Source organism: Chelon labrosus, assembly GCF_963514085.1.
Source record: "Chelon labrosus genome assembly, chromosome: 16".
NCBI classification, from domain to species: domain Eukaryota; kingdom Metazoa; phylum Chordata; class Actinopteri; order Mugiliformes; family Mugilidae; genus Chelon; species Chelon labrosus.
Genome location: NC_140349.1, coordinates 12866863 through 12890735, shown reverse-complemented (window position 1 = coordinate 12890735; position 23873 = coordinate 12866863). Strand labels below are relative to the sequence as shown.

Genomic DNA, 23873 nt, shown 5'->3' with positions numbered 1-23873 from the left:
TTGCGCGACCCACCTTGTCCCACTTTAGCCCTTCTGCTAAGCCGGGGTGACCATAATATTCATAAGATATTTCTATAGGAATTCTGCAAAAACCCCTCTAAGTGTGTCTAAGGTACTTTATTGATTTTTTATTTGTATGAAACACTAGAAACACTTTTTGTTCATAACATACGACGATAGACAAATATACAATATATTATAAATATGCATTAAAACATGAACAAACGTGTCCCATATGTGTGGAAATACGTATGTACATGAATTAATTGTGATATTTAATCAAAACTACTTATTAAAAGTCTATTACATAATATTATGAAGTAATTGCGTTCCATTACAGTAATATAATATGTTCTTTGTCGACACCGTATGAGAATAATATAAAGTAACAACATTATTATTGTTTATAGTATATAGTATAGTCTGTCATCCTAGGATTTGATGTGTTCATTATGAATTAAACAGTTGTAAAAAAAATAAAAAATAATAATAAGATATTTGTGACCCTAAGGAAGTCACGTGGGTGTGAAACTGTCATTCAGTCACTTGTCATAGCCTGGAGTAAAGTTTTTATTTATTTATTTATTTTTATTAATGAGCATGTTTCTTGAGTTTGTTTCTGTTCCTTGTCATCATAATTAGTTCCAGCAGATGGCACTCTTTCATGTGCGCGTCCCACTCACTCTCTCTCTCTGTGTTTGTGTGTGTGATGCTTCACATTGTTGGGTGTATAGTTTCAGTGCTGTCCAATTAAGGGCTTTGCACACAGCGTGTGAACAAGAGTGGGATTTAACCCAGGTTTTTATTACAATGAGGTGTAAGACTGTATATCCCACTTGTTCCCAATGGGACGATTAGGCGTCCAGTGTACACTTAGTGGGTCTTATCTCCAACTTGTACAACATTGGCTATCGACTTGATATTGCAAATGGAATAGAGGTGACAAATTTAGATTCCTTGCAATGAATATGGCAACCAATGTCATACTAACAGTATATTCTCTTAGGTATGAAATAAGTGAGGAAGCCATGCCCCTGTTAGTGAATGGGTTCCACATTGCTTCTTGTACCATTTAAATAAATCATGTGCTCATTTCACAGCTTTTTCAGTGAAATGAACATTTCCAGAAATATGTTCAAGGTTCACAATTTCCACAACTCGTAGGTCAGTGACAGCCAAAACAAAAACAACAGAGGGAAACAGATTTGAACAGCAACATCATTGTTACTGTAACTTCGGAAAAACCTTTGAATATGTTATGTTTATTTATTTATTTAGGTTTAGGTTCACACAATTAATGTGTGTAAAATATAACGTTTTAACTCGTGTTGATATTTGTAGAAGTTGGATACAGCATGTTGCATTTGGCAATAGAGGCCATCTATTTGTCAAGGGAACATTCACACAATATCAATACAATTAGACAGTAAACAAAAATGTATTAAAATACCAAATGTGAGAAGGAAAAGTGGACAAATAGTCAAATATCAAAAGTAAATTATATTCCAAGTAAAGCATGGAAATGGATCATTCACGCATAATAAAGTAGCAATATGGAAGTAGCATATAAAAGTACTATATATAATAATATTATATGTCAGTGATATCATTAGGGAAATAATCAAGTAATTAAACATAATTATAGAGCAGTTGTTATTGTGCAACTGATATAATTTATGTTGTACAGTAAAAATACTGACGTGTCCTTGTGGTGCGGTTGTGTATTGTTGACGGTGTAAAAGTTGATCCACGTGCTCGCTTCTGTTTACACTGCTGCGTGATGACGTCACGGAGAACCCCTCCCCGCGCGGCGAGCTCCTTGGCAACATGAGAGAGAGAACAGGAAGACCTGCAGCAGCCAAGTGAACAACCTGCACACCCTGGTCAGTAAACAGCTAGAAACAAGGCTCGGCTCTACAATGGAGGATGCAGAGAAAGGTAATTCGTTTATTGAGCAGTGTGTCCGCCTGTCAGCGTCGTAACCGATGTTTTGAAACTACTTTCAAACTCGTGAAAGTTAGCAATCTGGCTAACTTTGCGCCGTGGCTTACTTAAGTTTGTCCGTTGGGAACATATGCTAATGTTCTGATTCGAATATTGTCAGTTAAGTCAGTTTTGGGACTTAGACCAAAAAATATTTCGGTTACATCAATACAATATGGAGCTAACGTTCACAAAAGACAACTAGGAAGTACAATATTGAGCAGCATTTGTACTTCAGTAAAATCTTAAACGAGGAAGTTGGCGTTTCTGTTTAAGATTGAAAAATGCTCCAAAAAAAAACATTGACAGGCAGTGAAACGTTGATTATACGTTATGTGACAGAGACCTATACAACTAGTTTACAGCCGGCAGTTTGACAACTATTTGCACTTTGCCCTAATGTCACCCTTAACGTCTGCTTTAGTCAGGTCACACTGTCCTTTATTATTTATTATTTCTTGCACTGAGAAAAGGGGATCCACATGTTTTATCTTAAAGTCGCACACTCGTTTTCTAAATCATAGTGATAGTGTTGTGATTTCACAGTGCCAAAGGAAGCACAGTTGAGCCTATGAACCCACAGGTATGCTGGGTATTTGTTCTACCTGCCATTCCTGCTGCCTTATTCTTCTATTTGTTTTAGACTGGCCTAGCAGCTTCCTCTTATACATTTTTCTTATATATATATATTTCCTTATATTGTTCCAAATACATACAATCATATGTACTGGTATACATTTATTGAGAACATTGTTGAATTGCATTTTATTTGCACATACCAAAAGTGCCATAGGCTTATTTGTTCACCTCAAGGGGATTCTAGGTAAATAAGTTTTGACCTAATTTCCTGAACCTCCATGGTTCCTCAAATGTAATTTCCTGATATCTCCATATTGCTGTATTTTCTTTTAATATTACAGAAGGGAAAGGCACAACATATTTCATGTACTGATGCTGGAACAGCAAATGTTCCAACCTGTTACTGGTTGAGAGTTTATGCTCCCCCCGTATCAAATCAGGTCTGTATTATACAGACAGATCTGTCAGTCACAGTGCTGGGTTTCATTTTGCTGACAGATGGAGATCTTATCTGTTTGTTAACGTCTCTTAGTCACTGTTTGTGAGAAAGTGTTTATCTTCTGACTTTATATTCCTGTTTGCTCGTGAACTGCTTTCATACAATGTGCCTTTAAGGTTTTCTCCTTGGACGTCTTTTCCTTTGTCTTCATGCAGCCTGTTTACCAAACAACAAATGCATTTTTTAAGTTAACTTACATGACTTTGACAATACACAGAAAAACAGCGAATGTCCGATTCTGAATCCCAGCGTGACTTAACCTGTAAGTAAATAAACATGGCGATATAATGTAATAATTGTTACATGCAAAATAAATTAAATAATCAGACGAAGGAAACCCCGTACTGAAACTGTTAACTTCACAGAAAAATGTTTTGTGGCTGTCGTTGTACCACTTTAGTTATCATAGTAGGAACTGTTGTGTTCTCTTTCTTTGTAGCCACGCTGTCATGGCAACAGACAGCAAAGTTCATTTCATTGCCACACTTACATGCCGGTATCTATGGTAACCATATCCTGCCACCATCTGTACCTGCGGCCTTCCTAATGCTTCTCATTGTCACCGTCACCTGTTGGATGTCAGCCAGCTCAGTCAGCACTATTTGAGACTAGAAGGGCACATTGAATTATATCATCACAGATCAGTTGGTCAGTTTTGTTTTTTTTTTTTTTTTTTTTTATGTTTTATGACTTTGTTTCACGTATTGTCTAGGCGTGCTTCCATGGTATTTTGTCAGTATTTCAGGTGAAGTATTATGTGCATTCTTTTTATTTATTTATTTATTTATTTTTGCTTCAGTGTGATTTGATTTTTGTATTCTGTAGTTTTTTGCTGAAGTTGAAATTTGAAGCTGTCTTTTGAGACTTTGTGGAGAACTCCACTGATACGTCGGCATTCGTGGTATTTGTAGTCCTCTAATGAAATCCTCCGACTGAAGGATTTAGAGGTTCTTCAGCTGAAATATTGATTTTGCAATTATTTTTGCTATTTTCTGCTTGCCTCAAAAAAACGCGTGGTTTTGACTCAAATCGACCGTTCAGAAATGATAGTCGTCCCATCAGTCCATCTTGTTTTTTCGACTCACTTGTCTTATGAGATTGATCATGAGCACCGGCCAACATTTTTGCCTTATTAGATTTCTATGAGGCACAACTGTCTGCTTTCATCTGTCAAAGGAAGTCTCTGACAGAAAACATCCTCCCGGCGATGTACAGCTGATTTGCTCAAGCTAGAAATTTTATTCAGTAGAACAAAAGGATACTTTTAAAATACGTTCTTGTGTATTAAAGATTTCATGGCAGATTTGGGTAAGATTGAATGTGATAACACGAGAATTTTGCCATAATCCTGTCAAAATAAGAAAATGTAAATGAAAGGCAACATCCAGTTTCATTTGGTAATTATCATTTCTGTGATGTTTGCTGCACATGTACCGCTAGGCAAACATCTACCTGCAAATGTCTTCTCCTACAAATGCACGTCAGCAGTTAGTTAGCTTTAAAATGAGCTTGATGTCAGCAGCTATTATTTAACTAAAAGCACACTACCCACAATCTTTAGCCTTTTTGAAAAAACCTGCAGCTTCAAACACTGGCCTCCGCCGATGTGCACGTTTCATCGTTTCATCTCGCAGATTAAAGGGAGCCCCTGCTGTGCATTTGAAAAGTTTTTTCTTTGAGGCGGTAGCTGCATGAAAGTTTGCAAATGTGCTATATGATTGAATTTGATACGATGGATAGGACCCTCTGGATATTCTGCTCCGTTTGCTGCAGAGCATTGTCAGAGAGTCATAGAAATCCCAGCATCTGTGACTAGTTCAGGCTACTCTGTTAATTTGAATATGCACAGTAGTACAACATGTTTAATGTTTTTGTAATTGCTTGATACTGCACGAAAATGCAACCTTAAAATGTAGTCTTTGCTACAAAGCTTGTCCCTTCAATAGCTCTGCTTTCAGTGCAGCATTATAAAGAATTTTGCATTAACCTGTGAGATTTGGCCAAGCAGTGCTCTCACCTGTCTGGTGCCTCTGGCATCACACAGAGTTATCTTCCAACGTGACACTGTTGAGAAAAACTTCGGGTTGTGCTGTCAAATGGAGAACAGCGTGCGTAGAAATGATTAGTCTTAAATAGTCTAATGTTTATTATGTTATTCAGTCTCATTTTGAAAATTCTCAGCTTTTTAAGAGAAGCTCTAAAATGATAAATGAGACCCAGAAACACTGTGACAGACTTGTATTTGTGCCTCGTCACTGATTCCAGAGAAACTTGAATTTCTGGACCTGTATTCGGCACCTCTCTATTGTTATTGTACAGAACTTCTCGTCTTGTGAACTATTTCCTATTTCTCTATTAACTCTGTTGTTCCAGTTTTGAACAGAACTGGGTAAACTGGGTGCTTGGAAATTTTTATGAAATAATAATATCTGGTTTCAGTGTCTTGAACTTGACTGACTGGAAATAAAACAAAGCAGGGCCTGAGGTGTTAAAATGGCAGACAGTGTTTGTTACTGTGCCGCTAAACTCTGCAGCATATGCTCCGTGTTTACAGGCAAAACAGAGTCAGATGTGGGAAATTAAACAAAATGGAGTGTGTTGTAAATAAATGGTTAAACATTTGTTTGAGCTTTAGATGATGAGATGAATAACACTCTGCACGTCTACATGATAGATATAGTAGAAAACTAACTGCAGACTAGCCTAGAATTAGACAGACACATTACATTTTGTTGATTTGCGAACTTTAGAGGTCGTGGCAGTAATTTGTTGTTAGCTTCCGAGGCGCCCCGACTAGCATTTACCACTTGTTCCCAGAGGTAGCTTTGCATCTTATCTACAGGCTCGAGTAGCCCTGGCAATAAAGGAGCATTTCCAAAACTACTACTGCAAACGGCTTTATCAAGATGTTTATCTGTAATAATGCTGCTGAGCTCCCGGTTAGGATACACATGTGCGGTATCTGCGCTCCATCTGAGGTGAAACCACACCCTGCTCTTCTTACTGTTTTCCCATGATGAACATCTCATGAGAGCTTTGGGGCCCGGTCGATGCGTCCACAGCCATCCATGTCTCATGATTCTCGTTTTAGGCTAATCATGTGACGGGCTATGCCTTGAATAGTAAGGTAATTGATCTCATGCCGTGCTGCGTTAGCCGCTAAAAGATGGCCGTTTGTTCTCGTTTACAGTCGAAGGGGAGGGGGAGGGGGTGGTATCTGTTTTTTTGTATTTCCGTCTGTTTAGTTTATAAATCAAATATCACGTATCAGACAGTCCAATCTAAGGACACTGAAATTGTTTTCCGAAATTGTCGGATTTGTGACTTTGATTTTCGTAACGTTTTATAATTAATCCAATTCGAGGATGATAGTCATTTTCTTAACAAGTGTCACATGAAGCGCCTCATGAATCAGTGGCTCCACTGGTCAGGAGGGCAGCAGAGGGGGAAGTATTGTGGAAGTCATCCTGTGAGGGGGGGAGAAGGGGGGCAGGCCAGTCTAAATGCTAACTAAGTTGTTAAAAACCGACATTTAATTTATCTCGGCATTAAAAAATGTTTGTGATAGATGGCTCTAGTAAGACAAACAGTTTTATCCCTTTTGCTCTGAAGATGCTCAGTCATAGTATTATGCTCTCAGTATCAATAATATTGGTTTAAGTCTCGGTTAAAAGACCAAACATCTGAGGAGCAAGAGGACAAATGTTGCTGTCAAGGATTCACTGCCCTTGACATGGGATTATTACGGTGCATGTTGACACTTGATAGCTTGTGATGACTGACCGTACTATAAGCGCGTGTCACTTCTGGACTGACCTTGCTGAGTGGAACAGCGGTGCAGTGGAGCCTGACTCCGATCAGGGAACGGCACAGTTACATTAGTTATCCTTGTATGACCCACAGCCTCTAATGTTCACTGTACGAGCCTGTCACGCATGAGAAATGTGTCCTCCTGTCTTTCCTGTCTACTGTTGTGTTGTGGGCCTTGCTCAGTTTTGTCTCATACATTAAAACTAAAAAGTAATAACATAGTCAGGTGTTTTCCTCCAGTGGAAATACAGGACAGTCCAGCTGATTTAGTGTATTTTAATTCATTATTACAGAGTCAAGTATGTGTAACAGTTTAAATAAAAGGGGTTCAGGACTTTTTTTTTTGTCCCGCTTAAAGGAACAGTATGTAAGAAATGTATTTCAATTAATCATAAAATGGCCCTGATATGTCACTAGACATGAAGAAATCATGTTCATTTCAAATACTTATATCAGTGACAACAGTGGTCCGGCCAGGATATTGTCATTTAAAAGTGAGAGTTGCAGCCCTCAACTGATGTTGATGTTGTCATGTTGTGTTTTGGTCTGAGGCGCCACCCTCCACCTATCTACCAATCACGACGTCAGTAGAGTTTCGTCTTCCGGGTTGCCAGCTCTGCTCTAGTTACCACAGCTACAGCTACGAACGTGTCGGATAAAACATGTATAACGTTGCTAAAGCTAAAAGACCTCGTTATGAATCCGAAATACGTCGTGACAAAGTCCGGAATGGCGTGGAATTGACCTTTGGCTAAGCCCCGCCCTAGAATGTAGATTGACCAATCACAGCCAAGAGAGCTCCCACAGGGGTCCGACACTTTTTCACAGCGCTCCATTGACTTTAACGCAGGCGTCTCATATTTTCGGTCTCGGCAGGCTATACTGTCGGTATATATCCAGCATCCAGGGTATGGATAAGCCCAATGATGTCCGCGCAAAACCCTGTGGAGCTAACCAAAACATCACCGTTACAGCTTAAGTTGCATAGTTGTTGATACGCTAGCACACGCTGAAGAAATACAACGTTATACGTGCGTAACGTTAGTCCGTTTGCTTCGTAATAACGATTATAGAAGTGAATAGAGACGTACCCAGCTTTGCATGAACAGTGTTGCTCCTTGATATTGATACCAGAGCCTTATAGATAACCAGAAAACCACAGCCCAGAAGAGAATGTCGGACGTAGCAACAGTAACTAAGGGGGGCGGGGCTTAGCCAAAGGTCAATTGACCCTTTTGGATGCTATATTCTACCATGTTTGTTGGTATAGGCTAAAAGCCCCGTGCTTCCGTACATATAGACAGTGGATTTTCCATGGTCGCCCGTGCTAAATGCGTTCATAAAAAGCTTTATATCGCACCACTAGCAGGGTATGAAAACAATCTATGTTCCGACTGAAATGTGGTATTACAGTACATCTTTACGAAATATTTGGCCAATCGCCATTAGTAAATTTTTGCGATACATAATTACTTCGCAAAACATCTCTCATGACGCATAAACTTTATTAACAGAAAAAAAAACTTACTGTGTAGGACTCGTCACTTGCCGTTGGAAGCTCCTTGTAGCAGCCTACGTTCCTGCTGGATCCTGCAGCTTAGCTGGCAACCTGGAGTCAGGGGGGAGGCTGAGGGGATACACCGTTCTACAGTATTTTGAAAGTGATTGCAGTACCAGTTTTGGCCACAATCCTACATACGGTTCCTTTAAGTCAAAAGGTTTTTTTTCCACTTTGACATAGCTAATTGGAATTTGTCCCCCCAACTTCAATACCTCCAGGAAAGTACCAGCCTTTCTGGCTTAACGCGAGGTATTTCCTGGAGCTGATCGTTCAAACATTCCCATCTGGCTCCTCATGAAGAAGCCAGGTCGCTCCTCAAACATTTCTTCACAGATGTGTTTATTCGTTTTATATTTTATATATCTGTGCCATTATTACATTTGATGGTTTTTATGTCCTTACTACTCTTATTCATGATTCTGGCTGCAGCTTAGGATGCTCGATTGCTTTTCCATGATATTACAGTCTTATCTCAGGTAGGTGTATGATTACATTGCTGTCTGTTGTCATTCTGTTAATGTGTCTGAATTAAATATGACATGAACTACGCTGAGCAGTTCTTGCCTCATAAAATAGCTTTGATCTTTTTTTTTGGGTCTGACAAAGATGGCGTTTACTGGATTTAAGAAAAGCTATTTCATTGAAAGGATAGTTTTATATGATGAGTGTTTCACATTACGGAAGCTAGTTCGGGGAAAACGTCCGCGTGACCCCCGCAGTGATGAGTGTACTGTCTTGAAATGAAAACACTGACGGTGGCGTGCGTCCCCTTCCCCACACGGAGCACTTTCCTTTAAGTACACACACACAATACCCAGTGTAGCCTCGGGCCCCCTCTCCTCTCTTTTGTAGCCGACTGGCATTACTGCTGCTTCAAGCCGGACCGGCCACCACGGATTAGCGCTTCGCTCGTAATCTGGGACACTGCAGATTATGCTTTTCATCTAATGCGCCCCTACACACACACACACACACACACGTCACATGACCAGCCCGCACAAATGGGACCTCTCTTATTTCCCTCCTTGGATGACAGGGTGGATGGAGGAAGGGAACTGGCAGAGAGGCAGGAGAGTGTTGAAACCAGGGTGTCATGCAGTCGTGCCGTGTGCTAGCAGAGGCTAGCATCTAAAAACACCAGGCTGATTGCGCAAAAGGATGTTTCAAGGATGGACTGAGAGTTGACCTTTGGGATTATCGTGGAGAGGAAGCAGGAGGGCACGTGTGTGCAGAGTGTGTGTGTGCCTGCTGCAACAGCTGCTTGAGGGCACAGGTAACTTATTAACAGCGAGAAAGGAGCGGAGCATTCACTTAAACTTGGAATGCCGTAGAAATGGGAAAATGAACATCTCACATATCTATAGTGACCCACTGACTACCTTAAAGTCACTGGGAAACCTTCGCCCTTCTACATAGACTTGTACACAGCGAGTGTCTCCCTCCACCACGTACACCACAAGCGTCCAGGGCGCTGTGAACAAGGAGACACAGACAACCAGCACGCGCCCGGATCACATGCAGACAATCAGCACTTGGCTGGCTCTGCTTAGGTAGCGGTGGCGGCGAGGAGGTGGTGGTAGTCGTCGCTGAGAGCAAGAACACGCTACAAGCTGTAAATATGGAACCTCTGGAGGAGTACCACTCTCCGTTCGACTTTGAACAAGGAGTCAATGCCAGCTACCTGTACCTCTCCCCAGCCTACGGCGACACACCACCCAGCTCACCGGCTGTCAAGGACAGAGGTACACAAGGAGTAAAGGGGGAGGCCGAGTGGAGAGTGTGTGTGTGTGTGTGTGTCTGTGTGTGGTGGGCACATAGATGAAACATGGGTTTGGTTCACTGAACGGGAAGTATTTGGGGGAACGCAAACTGGAAGGGGGAGGGAACAAATGCTAATTGTTGGTGGTGTGTGTGTGTGTGTGTGTGTGTGTGTGTGTGTGACAGCAGCCTTTCACAATTTCCCTTTAACTTTTCAGACACATTTAAGAAACCAGAGAATTCAGACTTCTATATACGTTTGTTATTGTTGAGTCTTGCTTCATTCCCTCAACACTTCGTTGAGGTGTTCAAACTTGAGTTTTGACCATCCACGTCTGAGTGGTTTAGCTATTTTACGTCCACATATAGAGGTGTGTTGTTCAAATGACTCGTGTTCTGTGTTTCAGCGTGACTTCTTTGAGTTTTGTGGAAATTTAGCAATTGTAACTGTTGAATAGGACAATGAAGAAACGGCACAGTGTGTCGTCATAGTTACTGGGAAGTAACAATCACGCTTACTATCATCAGCAGAGTTTGATCTCATAAAAAATTCCAGTGTCACTTTCTGTTTGTGTGGAGCGCCGTCTTAAAAGAGAACAAGGATGCAGTTATCGAATGATTAGGCTACATTAGCACTGGTTTTATTTTGGCTAGTTATCACACACACACACACACAAAAAAAATAGATAATTACATGCTTGCAGTCTGGCAGGTCTGTTAAAATGTTGCTCTTTTCAGGCACACGTCAGTTTATAGCCGTGGTTTTCTAATGAGTCGTTACAGATTTGACAGCCACACAGGGTTAGGTGGTCATAAGGCAGAGCTCGTCAGGAGGAAATGAGCTCAGCCAGAGGGGCTGGGCAGCGATGTGGGTGGGTATGCAGTTCGCTGTAGCGAGCCAAACTTCTGCCTACACTCGCGTCGCAAACTTCTCCATTTATCTCTCCCTTGTTTTTTTTTTCTTTCTCCGCACGGATGAAGACGCAACTCCAAGGCATATTTTCACTCATGCAGAGCTACCAGACCAGACCAGGAAAAAAAAAAGAACAGATCTAGTTCTTGAGCGGCACCGTGTAGGTTATCACAGAACAGAGTAAGGCGCATGTCGCTGTAGTGGCTGGAGCATAGCCATTTTAAGGGGAAGTGTCTGTTACACAATGCTGTCTTTTTAAGCAGGTGTGTAATCTGTGTATTTTGTGTGACACTTTATAGAAAGAAAGGTTAACTGCAACACATTAGAGCGAGATAGAGAGATATGAGTGGGAAGGGGTTTGTGGACAGATGAAAAGAGCAACACTTCAGAGGACCGGTGGTCACTGAAGGCTGAAAGACAGTTTCCTCTGTGTTTCTGTCCGACATAATTACTGCAGTGCCCGCCTCTGTTTCCTCTGCGAAAACGATTAGGCACTGATTTCCGCTTCTTGCATGTTTTGACATATAAATATTTGCACTTGAGAGATGTCCGTTCAGCTCTTCTTATTCCCTTGGTGTTAATTAAATGTAGGGGGGCAAAAAAAAAACAAGTAATGGCCCAGACCAGCTCTCAGCTTATTATAATAAGGTGTTAACAGCTCTCCTGACAGTTATATAGGAAACTGCAGTCTTTGTGGCACGATGTATTACGTCTTTCCTCATTTATCAGTCTCGATGTTTTTTTGTAGACCTCCGTTTGTACTTTGCCTATTTTTTTTTTTCTGCAGGTTGAATTGTACTGCAGGGTGTCGGTACATCATAAACATCAATATCAGGTGTAGTTACAGGTGCAAACGAGAACACACTGGTGTTTAGATATGTCTGCTCCGTCCGTTACTTGTTTGCCCGGCAGCTGTTGTTCCAGGTCCAACAAATGTGAAAGTCTGTTAGAAGAAGTGCCACTAATAGGAACCTGTGAAGCCACAGTTTTGTACATATAGTATAAACAGTACAAACACATTTTGTAGGAAGTTCATGGTCACATTTTTTAAAATTTTTTTTTAGCAAAATTAGCCTAGCTTAGCATAAACACTAAAAAAAAAAGACACACCTAGCATAGCTTGTTTTGAAGAAATCTAGCACCGCTGAAGCTCAGTAATTATAACGTGTTGTGTCTTGTCTGTAGAGGGTTTTTCCCTATTTTATTTTTGGCAGGGGCAGTGACTCCTGTCTCCTCTCGTTGCCAGGCAGCCTCACAGTTTTTACACTTTGACTAATTGTCTTTGGCTGGCTTTAGGCTACCTGTTGCCCATTGTTTAAAATCTTAATGCTAACGTTATTGGCTGCCGGCTGAATTCTTGTTTTTAATAGTGACAACTACCAATCAAACGCTGTACACAATATTCTTTCTTTATTTTATGCATGTTTAGCCAGTTAACTGATTAGGGCCATGCCAGATGAATAAACCATGACAGGAGTGTTACTTTTCTTAATTTATATAATAAACCCGTCCCTTTCCCGCTGATGGAACAGTACACGTAATCTCCCGGCAGTTCCTTTTTGTCCTCTTCCCCTCGCACAGATTTATTCATCTCTCAGGTTTCCTCTTTTATTACCACTGTCCTATTTTGGTCATTGTATCTGTATTTTTTACTTCCTTGGAATAACTGAAAAGACCAGATACGACGAAAAAATGACCTCAGTGACAGATTTGTGTCTCCTTTCTGTCTGAAAGCAACCTCTTCTTATAAGTCACAGATCCTACAGCCCCTGCCTCTTGTGTTCTATCACACTGTCTGAGCCCAGGATGTCTCCATCTAGAAATTTCTTTGTATTATTGATGCGCTGCTGCTCCTCTGCCGGAGACTGTAACATCAAAGACATCACTGTACGCTGTATTTGAGTGGAATTGAAATAGGAGTGTGTGTGTGTGTGTGTGTGAATGAGAGAGGGTGTTGTGCTTCTGTAGGGATTCAAACTTGTGTGTTTGATAGTGGAATGCTTCTCCCTCTTAGCTTGTAAAATTCATTAAACAGCATTGTTAGCATCTTTAATTCTTTAATATCTTTTACATATTCGTTCGCCACCTTTCCCTCTTCTTCTCTTCATCCTCTCTTATCCTCAAGAGAAACCAGCAGCAGCTTTTAATCGTTGGAACGGTTCACTGTCACACAGCAAACATGGACATCTTCACGTCTTCAAAAACAGATATCCCTTCTGTCAGTTTTCTGTCAGGCACTCTCATGTATTTTCTTTTCTTTGCCTCCAAGGTCCCCAGGAACATCTTGACTTCGGCCCAGAGGTGGGAGAAGATGCCGTGACGTCTGTCAGTCCCACTCCAGCGCCACCCGCCATGACGGAGGAAGAGCGTCAGGAGCTGCAAGAGGAACTGGCCAAGGTCAGGAGGGATCGGGGATTAGAGAGGCTGTGGTTCGGGGGAGTCAAGATCAGGTGTCGGACACGGCCACGTTAAAGACAGAGGTCCTTTAAAATGGCAGAGAACGGCTGGGACAGATTATGTGTGCCTGCTTTTCGTTATTATTAAATCACACTTCTTTCTTCGTGGCTCTACTTCAACTATGTGGAATGTAGTCTTTGAGTTTCTTTAAGTTAGTACAGGGTTTGGATTTATAATTCATATGACAGACAATATTTCCATCAGTTCTTTTGCTGTGATCGTTTCAAGTGGGAAATATAAAATGTCGTTAGACTGGTGTTAGTCTATTATTTACCAATTTTCACTTCCTGTGTCTCTCAACAGTGGATATTTATGGCACAGGGAAACGGCTACATACGGATACAGAAAAGCAGCGCTGTGTATAGTAGAATCTGGTCTTTTCATAATAAAACCATTACATATGACCAGACATGTATTTTAACTAAGACAACAAGAAGCTGACATTAAATTTAAACATTAAGCACAAAGTTCAGACGTTCAGATGTGGTTCTCCATCTAATAGATAAAAAAAACGTTTAACAAAATTCATTTCAATGTAGAGTTAAGGACGATAACTATGGAAATACATTTGTGTTTGTGTGCACGCTCAGGTTGAAGATGAGATCCAGACTCTGTCCCAGGTGCTGGCAGCCAAAGAGAAGGAGATGGCGGACATAAAGAGGAAGCTGGGCATCACACCTCTCAATGAGCTGAAGCAGAACCTCACCAAAACCTGGCAGGAGGTCACTACCTCCACAGCGTAAGTAACTCACCTGCCGCAGTACGCAGGTGTTTGACCCGACCTGATTTTTGCCAGTTGCACATTTATTTTGTCACTTTACATCTGTAGTATTTGCAGACACATGCAAAGGTTTTATGATACTTTCTTTACCATATGCAGCATGGCTCTGTTCTTTTGCTCTAACTGAATGTCCTGGAAAAGTGGTTAACTGTCAGAACTGTTGAGAAAATGTTCTTTCTCCGCTGAATGAAGAAAAAGATATCAGTGTTTTTGACAGGCCGCCTGTGGCCTGTGTGAAATGGTTTGATTGGTTTTATATTACAGGAAATGAGCAGCATTCTGATGCTCGCACGCTTTTTTAAAAAATGAAAGGCACTGAGAGTTTTATCACACTCTCTTTGCTGACTGCCACTCCTCTACTGGTGTCTTTCTCTCTGTTTTAGCTACAGAAGGACATCTGAAACTCTGTCTCAGGCAGGTCTGAAGGCCACAGCAGCTTTCTCCAACATGGGCTCAGCAATCAGCCGGAAGCTTGAGGATGTGAGGTGAGGCGTGAGAGGGGAGATGTGACCACGTATCTAGTAGCTTTAACAGCAAATTATATTTTGGGAAATCTTTAAAACTGTTCTGTACCTGTCAATCAATGTGCTGCTAACCTGGAAAGCACCCTGGTGTTGTTATGTCCCTTAAATCTGTTCTTGGGGATCTTTTTAGGTCTAGTTGGGAGATCTTGAAATGTATGTTCACTGTTCCTAGTAAAATGTTCAACTTAGTTCTTATTTGCTAACAATAAACGGTGCTAATAAGATGTTTAAGTTAAAACTTTGGGAAATACACTCATGAAGTTCAGTTAGCTTAGCCTACAGACTGCTCCCAGTCTGTAGGCTAAGCTAAGGCTAAGGGCTTCTGTGGATTCTGTTCAAAACCCACAGAAGCCTTATGAAACTCCCTGATTAACATATCTCATTTGTTTAAAAACCGGAGTAGGGACTTCATAACTCCTTTCGTATGTGTTAAACAAATGAGAATACATTTAGATGACAAACAGTCAGCTTTTGAAGGTAGCAGTCTCTCTCTCTTGCATGTTTGGGTAGGACAGTAAAAACATTTAGCCTGTACTGAGGAGCTGTTAAACCCTTTTGGCAGAGAATGTTTTTTTTTTTCGTTGTTTTTTCTTAACTGTTCCTCTAAATGTCTGCCTGCTCTGGTTTGTGCATCAGTTGAATATTTCAGATTCCCCAATTTAATTTAATTCAATATCCGTTCATTTAGAGGTATTTTGGTTTCAAAACAATTTTGCTTAGTTACGACAGAATTATTTTTTCATACTTTTGTTCAACTCTTCCGCCGTCATCCTTTTCAAATCCAAAATGTTGCCACGCCTCAGCTTTCAGGCCCGATGGTTGCTCTCAGTTTCTGCATGTTTTGGACCTCCCTCACACGTGAACTAATCTCATCACGCAAGACTAGTCTCGCGAAACCGTCGCATACGGCGACTGCGGAGGTTTCCAACGAGAGGATGCAGGAAGTGGCATATATTTACAAACTGATTCTGAAGAATTGATATTGAATCTTTCAAATGAAAATCGTTTTGAATCGAAAAATGCATTTATTTATTTAGTTTTAACCCAGCCCTGTTTCTAATTACATTAATGTTCCCAGCTACCAGCTGTATTCCACCTTGTCCCAAGGGATTCATTATGGTACTAGTTTTATATCTAATAGTTTAGATTATCTTTGCAAAAAAGAAAAAGGTCAACATTCTGCTTTCAAAGGGCCAGTCACTACTTTCTTGATATTTCCTAATTAATCATGGCTTCAGTAATAAACCAACAGCAGATTGTTCCATTTGAGATCTATCTCTTGTTGATCCCCCCCCCCAGGTCCTAATCCGTCTTCTCCTTTGTCATCCCTCTTCTCTCTGGATTACTGAGCTGCAAACAAGATTATTAGCCCCCTCAAAGCCGCAGCGTGCTGAGAAATGCAGCCTCACAGATGAGCCTGAACTCGGGGTCGGTCTGGGGGGCGGGGTGGGGTATTGAAGAGCGACCTGACAGGGGTCAGAGGGGCTGCGTGCGTGCTCGTGGGCGCTCGCGTGTGTGTGCTTTGCGGGCGTTGTTTGATGACGAGATATTCTCCCATAATGCGAGGGATTAGCACAAACCCAGTGTGTTAATACACAATCGATCTTAATGACATAAAGCAGGATTTATAGGATTTATTCACTTGGTGGAATAAACGAGGGTCTGTATTGTGCTGTATGTTGTGCCTGCATATGTAAGCCCGTCTTTCTTTTATTGTCCCCTTGTTCTGTCTGTGTTAAACTGTGTGCTATGCTACTCTGCTAAGACGACCACTAACGCCCCCTTTCTTCTCCTTAATGCTGTCGGATAGCATACACTCATTACATCACTCTGCTAGTATGCCTGTCATGAGGTAAGGGAACCCAACTAAACATAAAAGAGGTAAAGGCCGCACAATGTTTTTTCTGCGACATTAGAAAAGAGCTGCAGCGTGTTACAGATTACAGTGTGGAGACCAAGATCGGCCGCTGCTGAAAGCCTCTTTATCAGCTGTCAGTGAAGCTGTGGCGCTAATAATCTCTCTTGGGCAGGGCTGCCATTTCGTCAAGATCACACAGGCCTGGCAGAAATCGTGTCAGAAATGTAGAGATAAAAGCCGCGGCGGCATCGATTGGACCGCGCGTTGGGAAACACCCAGCTTTAGAAACCGCTCCACTGCGTCAGGTTTCTGCTACGAGAAGAAAGTCCTGCCCTTAATACACAACTGCTTTACAGTGTGTGTGTGTGTGTGTGTGTGCGACAGCTGTTTCTAGATTCACTTGTGACCACATTTTGTGCTCAGTTTCTCATCAGCTTTATGAAACTGGTTGTGTGGAATTAGTCTTGCGAAAAGAAATAATATTTTGGAATCTAAATGTCTATCTAATCTAATTTTACAGTCCTAGAAAATTAGAAAACTGGAAAATATCAAAGTTTAAGAGGCTCTTTATAGGGATTATGCTACTGTGTTCTCTCCTTTTCATTCTGTATTTTCACTGGATTTTGCTTTCACGAAAAACAACACCTCTTTGCACCTTTTTCAGAGAATAGAATGGGGTCACTTTAGAAAATCCTGCATTGTGCGTACTGAGTATCAGATAACGTGACCTCTAAAGGGACATGGAGGTACCGCTCCTTGTTTTCTCCCTTTCGAAGGGGAGACATGTGGTCTTTATGTCTGCTTTCCAAAACATTTGTAAACATTTCAGTGCGTGATCAAGTCAGATAAATTGAATTAGCGTAGCCTCATCTGTGATCTCGTCACAGACTCTTGTCCTTTATTTCCTTTAACAGGAACGCGCCGACTTTCAAGTCATTCGAGGAGAAAGTAGAGACGCTGAAGGTAAGATCGCTGCCAACACTCGTGCGTGCGCCTCTCTAGATAGTGTAACAAACGTGCCTGTGACCCTGAATGTATAACCGTTATGACTCAACGCGCACTGTTATTCCGTACAAGAAAGAAGCCCACAGATGTTCTTTCACTCTGTGTTCTTTCCACTGACGTCGGCCTTCAGTAAATCTGCTGACGTGGTCAGATGGCTCCGAGTTTCACTCAATTGTGTACATCACCCTTTCAATCAGTGTGTCATATTAGTTTTCATAACTTAATTGAAGGCACCCCGAGGTCGCGCGGAGTTCGACATTTTTTCAGTGTTAGTTAAAAGAGGGATTCACCTTAAGTTGCTTCTTTTAAAGTGAGAGAATGTAACTTTATCTCCTAATGTAGGCCACGATCATTGATTACAGACGCCATATTGGATTTTTCCTTTGTAGTTTTATACCTAAAGTCCTGCAGATATATAGCAAGCACAGCTGAAGTTAGCTATTATAAAATATTGGTTATACCAGACCAAAGATGAAGCAGTAAAATTCTCCAGACAAATATTACAGATTTTATTTTACTCTAGACACCCTGTGTTGACTATGTCCCAGTACCCACACTCATTTAATGTTCCACTTCCCTTGGTTTGACTGGCATTTGGCAAACCAGCTGCAGGTGCATTACTGCCACCTATTGGACTGGAGTGTGGAGCAGTAGCTTAATGGCAATGAGAACAACGATGCATGATAATCACAACAATATTCTGTGTCTGTTTTTAAATCTTGTAGTGTGCGCATGTTTGAGATCATCTCTTATTTGTCACATTTTTCAGGTGTATAAATCTTCTCATACCTTTGTTCTTTTTCTTCCCCCCCCCCTCCCACTTCCTCAGACCAAGATGACTCCCGCAGGCTCCACCAGCGAACCTGTCAGCCAGGACAACAGCAGCACTCTGGACGCTGAGCCTTCACCGCCAGAGGACTCGCCCACCCAGGAGACACCGATGAAATAAGCCCAGCCCGACCCCTCCTGACCTCTCCACACCGCCTCTTCTCACTTGACCCCGGGGCCATCAGCACTCTCAACCCCCTCCCCAAACTCTTGTGTGTGCCAGTCTCCCTTTATTGGAAAAAGAAAAAAAAAAAAAAATTAACCTACCCCTGTGATCTAATTGTGTGATCTTTTCTCCTGACACGTGCTCTCGCTTGTTAACTTGCGTGGAAAGCTTGGGACGGGTGCAGGCATGTGGTCTTGTGCCGATCGTATATATAGATATATATATATATTTCAGAGTCTGTTCAGGCTCTCTGTGGGAGAAACCCTTCCTGCTGTGCGTCTTTCCTTTTCCTCCCGCACTCCTCGTCTCCCTGCCTTTGTCTAACTGGCGAAGTTCAGTTGCCAAACATACTCCAGTTTATGAACTTAACACTTTAATGTTTATTTGAGAGTATATTGCACAAATGCAGAAAACTTACACTTGATTAGAGAAGAATTAACACTTCATTTGTATTTGAACCAGGCAGTTGCTGGCGTGTAGCTTCTGCGTGGCCCTAGTTATATGTTAGAGTTGGTATTATTATAAACACTTGTTTGTTCTGCCTTCGTTTTGAGGCCGTTCTTGGTTTACTGTGAGTTACATTTTTTGGGGCCAATCTAATTCCTGTTTGCTTCATCATTTTAATTTTAGTACACCACGCAGTCTGAAAGAATGAATGTATGCCTTTTCGTGTCATAGAGTTACAGCACTTTGTGTCCCCGGCTCAGTGCTGCGGGTTAATTTATACAGTGTGTCACGAATGCAGCCCCCAGACAGCCTGTCAGAAAATGATCTCCACGCTCAGATAGTTGGAGGAAAACATCCAGGATCAGCAGAACAGAGACAGAGCAAACAGTGCGTCAAGGTTCAGCCTTGACCCGAGGTGAGATTGAAATAAATGTGTCTCTTCCAGAGCCAGAGTCAATATTTAAACACTTGTCCATTGTTTCGAGAAGGGAGGTAACACCTAGTCTCTCCACACTGGCTGTGTGTAATAGGAAAAAAAAAAAAGCATGGGAAGAGAATACACTGGAGGGTACAGGGTAATAATAATATAATAAAACGTAACTGCCTTTTTTCTCTGAGACGTTTTAGGAAGTTGCGCTAAATGTTTGTTTTGATCATCTTAGCAAACTACAGTGTTTTCTGAAAATGCTGCTTTCACATAAAAACATGTTTTCTGAGTGTTTGACCGAGGTGGGATCACCATCTTTCCCTTGATAAGCGATAGATGGATTGCAGGGCTCGCACCACTTTTCTAATTGACTCAAAAGGCCGCTCATGGAATTTAAATAACATCTGAAGGACAAACGGAGCCAATCTGATCACAGCCAAGGTCTTCTATGACACCCAAGTTTAACAAACAAAATTAAGTGGAGGATACCGTACCAGCCTGGTACACATCTTCCCCTGCTGGTGGATGACAAACATGAATGTTGCTGGATATTATTATTATTATTATTATTATTTTTTTTTTTTACAGTATCTCATGTCCTCGTGTTACATTTCTTTGTGGCCATGACCCACTTGACTCAGAGAAGTCTTTACAGCCTTTTATGCCAGGATTATACTTGTAGTCGTCATACATTCAACACACGGAAGAGAATTGTACTCGAATTAAAATACTTTTGAAGTATCCTGCGTAGTTGGGTTTATGTGGCAGGAGTGCGTCGAGCATGTGCATGATGTGTGTGAAGAAACACTTCTCAGATGTCTAGTTTTGAATTTGGTTCAAGATTATTGTCATACAGTTCAGAAAATTAAAAGAGAAGAAACGTGTCTTGTGGCTTGTGCCAGATAAAAGGAAGATAGTAGAGAATATATACATTAAATTAAATATAAAATACCAAAGAACACTGTGTGGCTGTTATTTAACTTAAGCTCCCATTTCAGATGCAGTACCTCCGTTGAACACAAGAGGGCAGCCAAGAACAGAATCTCCACCGTATTGCTTTATTTTTCTCAGTCCAGACCAGACTGCCTGGAGCCAAGTCTGACTTCTGCTGCTGCTGCTGGACTGACTCACAGTCATAACCAGTAGCTGTTATGTTAAATAAAGCTCTATAAGCCAAAACGGACAAAAGTCCCAAAAATGTACGATGAGCAACAGGGACCTTAAATAAACATTTTTACCAACAACTGACTGGTCATGCTGGTCTAAGGTGCACCAGTCAGGATTTAAACCAGCTGATGAGTCTTACATTGCCAGGCAGCTGTTTGGTTGTTCCTCATTTAGTCATATATAGTTATGATAGAAAAATACTTCTAAAAATACAAAATAATGCAGGTATGAGCCCAAATTTTAAATGGTGGCAAAGCTAGAAGCACAAATTTAGAGTTTATTGTAATAATGGATTGCTAACACTGATGCATTTTGGCTCAACTTGTTTCATACAGCTGTCAAATAAATATAACATGTATACATAAAATATATTATGTTCGGCTTCAACTGAGCACAGATGGAAAAAAAAAAAAAAAAAAAAGACACTGACATCAGCTTACAAACAGCTGCCAAAAATCTTTATTTAGTTATAACCAGACGTCTGCAGAGTCTTCCAGTCACACAGATCACTCTGCAGAGGGTCTCAGCTGTACACAACTGTCAAACAACAACAGCACCAGAACGCAATTTGTCAGTAAACACCATTTACAACAAGAACAATGGCAGTTTCTACACAAGGAGATAAAAAAAAGTGTAAATAAATGGTACAGGAGTTAACAGTCGGTGTGCATCGATTCACCTCGTCTGAGGAGAATCACCATATATTGATAGAATTCATTTCATCGCATCGTGGAAAAAAAAAAAAGAAATACAAGAAAACATCACTGGTGCAGGTATACGCTTTGTGATAGAGCAGATACATATTGCGAGTGCTTTGTGTGGTGGGTTGTGTTGATAAAAAGTCCCATATAGACGGCTGCTTGTGTGTGTAATATGGAGAAGCAGGCTGTTTTTAAATGTGCAGAAAGAGAACATTCAGTTCAGACATGGCTTGGTGTGTGTTAAGGTCCAACAGGCAAAAAAGAAAAAGAAAACTTTAAAGACCCTAAAATGACAATTTGGGATAAATACTGTGATATTTTGGAAAATACTCATAGATTTGAGAATTGATGAGAAGACTGATACCACAATCATATCTGTACAGTAAAACTTGGAGCTAGCTAGCTTAGCATATGAGTGTAAACTGTCAAAAAAAGAGTTTGTCTCCGTTCCACAAGCTCCTCTTTAACTCAAACCGTACAAACAATAGTTGTTGATAGGGCTGATGTGCCAGACTCCTTGTGGTTGAAGCTACTAACGTCTTTTTTTGCTAAGCTAACCTGCTAGCATATTTACAGAGAGTGCTAGCTGCTGGTCCCAGTTCCCCATTTTTAGGCGAGGCTAGGCTAACCAGCAAACAAAGCTAACTCAAAAAGAAAAAAAAAATGTCAAGAGAAATCTTTTAGCCTAGTGGCAGGCCTATTAATTTGACATTTGTTTACATTGCATTGTCTCCAAATTTACTATGATTTTCACTGTAAAATGCTACATTGAGCTAACTGGCTAATATATGTAGCTTAAAACATGAGTGTTCTTATATTTCTTTTCAGCCAACTCTCATCAACAAAATTAAACACGTTTAGAGATGCAAACAGACCTTGTTTGTCATCTTCAAATGGGGGTAACTGTTTTAACTGTTTCCTTCTGGTTATTTATGCTAAGCTAAACTAACCGGCTACTGTAGCTTCATAGTTAGTGGTATTAATCTTCTCGCCTGTCTCTCTGAAAAGGAGTGAATAGTGTAGAACACTGAACAATTAAACTCAGCAGACGAGTCCATTGTCTTCTACTATAAAAACAAGGATCATGCAACAGTGCATTTTACCACGATCAGTTCTTCTCGTGGACCTTGTGGAAAAACCTGGTGACCACTAGCACGGAGACATTTCTACTCCGATGCGAACATGCAGAATCGCAGCTAAAGAAATCTCTTTGTGTCGAGTTTTCAGGTGAGCCGCATTGCTTGTGTAAAACTGATCCGTATGCGTCTCTCCCTTCTTACCCTGCCCTCCCCCTCTTGCTTTGAACCTCCTGCGCCCTCGCAGCAACGGGAAGCTACCGATTTCACGGACAGCGTCGAGCGTTATCAACTGAGGTCACAGATGGAGCCTGTGTACGTGTGCGAGACTCACCGTCCTCATCAAGTATTCAAAGGCCTGGACAAGCACACCCGTACACATAAGCAGCTCCCGCTAATGTGCCAAACATCTTCTGTGACTCACTGAGGCCTTGATTCCTCTGCAACTCAACCTGCTGCCCTAGCGCTTCCTTTCTCAGAGCCTCTACAGCAACAGTCATTGTGTAAAATGTCACCGGGCTCACAGCAGAGGCTACTTGACCTTATGTTTAGCGTCATAAACTTTAGTTTACGGATCATTCTGTTGATCTGACGGAGGGCGATGCTGCAGATGCCAGTGTTTATGATAATGAATCACACATGCTTTTTGGCCGGCGTGAAAAGCAGCAGGAGACGAGGAGGGGGGTTTATAATGCTATGTCAATGTTCCTAGTTAATAATGCTTGAGGTATGACAGGTTGCACACTGAAATGTGCATTTATGGCTGCAGGAATGGCTTGATCAGGCTTTGTAGAGAGTAGAGGTGTGCACACACCCACACACATACACCAAGATGGTGTGTTCACTTTCCCAACACTAACACACAGACAACCAGGAGGAGGTGTAAATGCTACATTGAGCAGATGGGACATACCTCGGGCGGTCATTGGAAACACACGCCATCATCGTTCACTGCAAAGACACACACACACATTGATGCTAAAAACTCCTTTCTGGACGTGCTTCCATCAGTGAGCGGCTCACATCATCGCAGGATGAGACCCGAAGCCACAGGGACATATGCTGAGCAGCAAGGGCACATATTGCCCCGCCGACACCATCTAACACGGTCAGCTTTCACACCTCTTTCACTCATGATGTGTTAGTGTATGTGCTGAAAGGTCCGGCAACATCAGCGCACGCATGAGTGCAGTGAAAGAAGACGGGGTGACAAAGCGGAGATGTTTAGTTGCATATTATTTCCTAATGAATCACGCTTGATATCCGATGCAGACTGATATGAATGTTGCAGTGGCTTGAAAGGCGGATTGGCAAAGAAGAGAGCCAATTTGGA

General features: G+C 41.4%; 1 protein-coding gene across 1 annotated transcript; it reads left to right on the top strand.

Annotated features, from left to right (window-relative positions):
- Positions 1 to 1656: 1656 nt before the first annotated feature.
- tpd52 (tumor protein D52) lies at positions 1657 to 20337 on the top strand. The gene is made up of 6 exons (XM_084562759.1): positions 1657 to 1938; positions 13373 to 13500; positions 14151 to 14299; positions 14725 to 14826; positions 17638 to 17686; positions 18558 to 20337. The coding sequence occupies exons 1-6, from the start codon at positions 1920 to 1922 to the stop codon at positions 18675 to 18677; spliced, it is 567 nt and encodes a 188-aa protein (XP_084418885.1). The 5' UTR covers positions 1657 to 1919; the 3' UTR covers positions 18678 to 20337.
- Positions 20338 to 23873: the final 3536 nt, after the last annotated feature.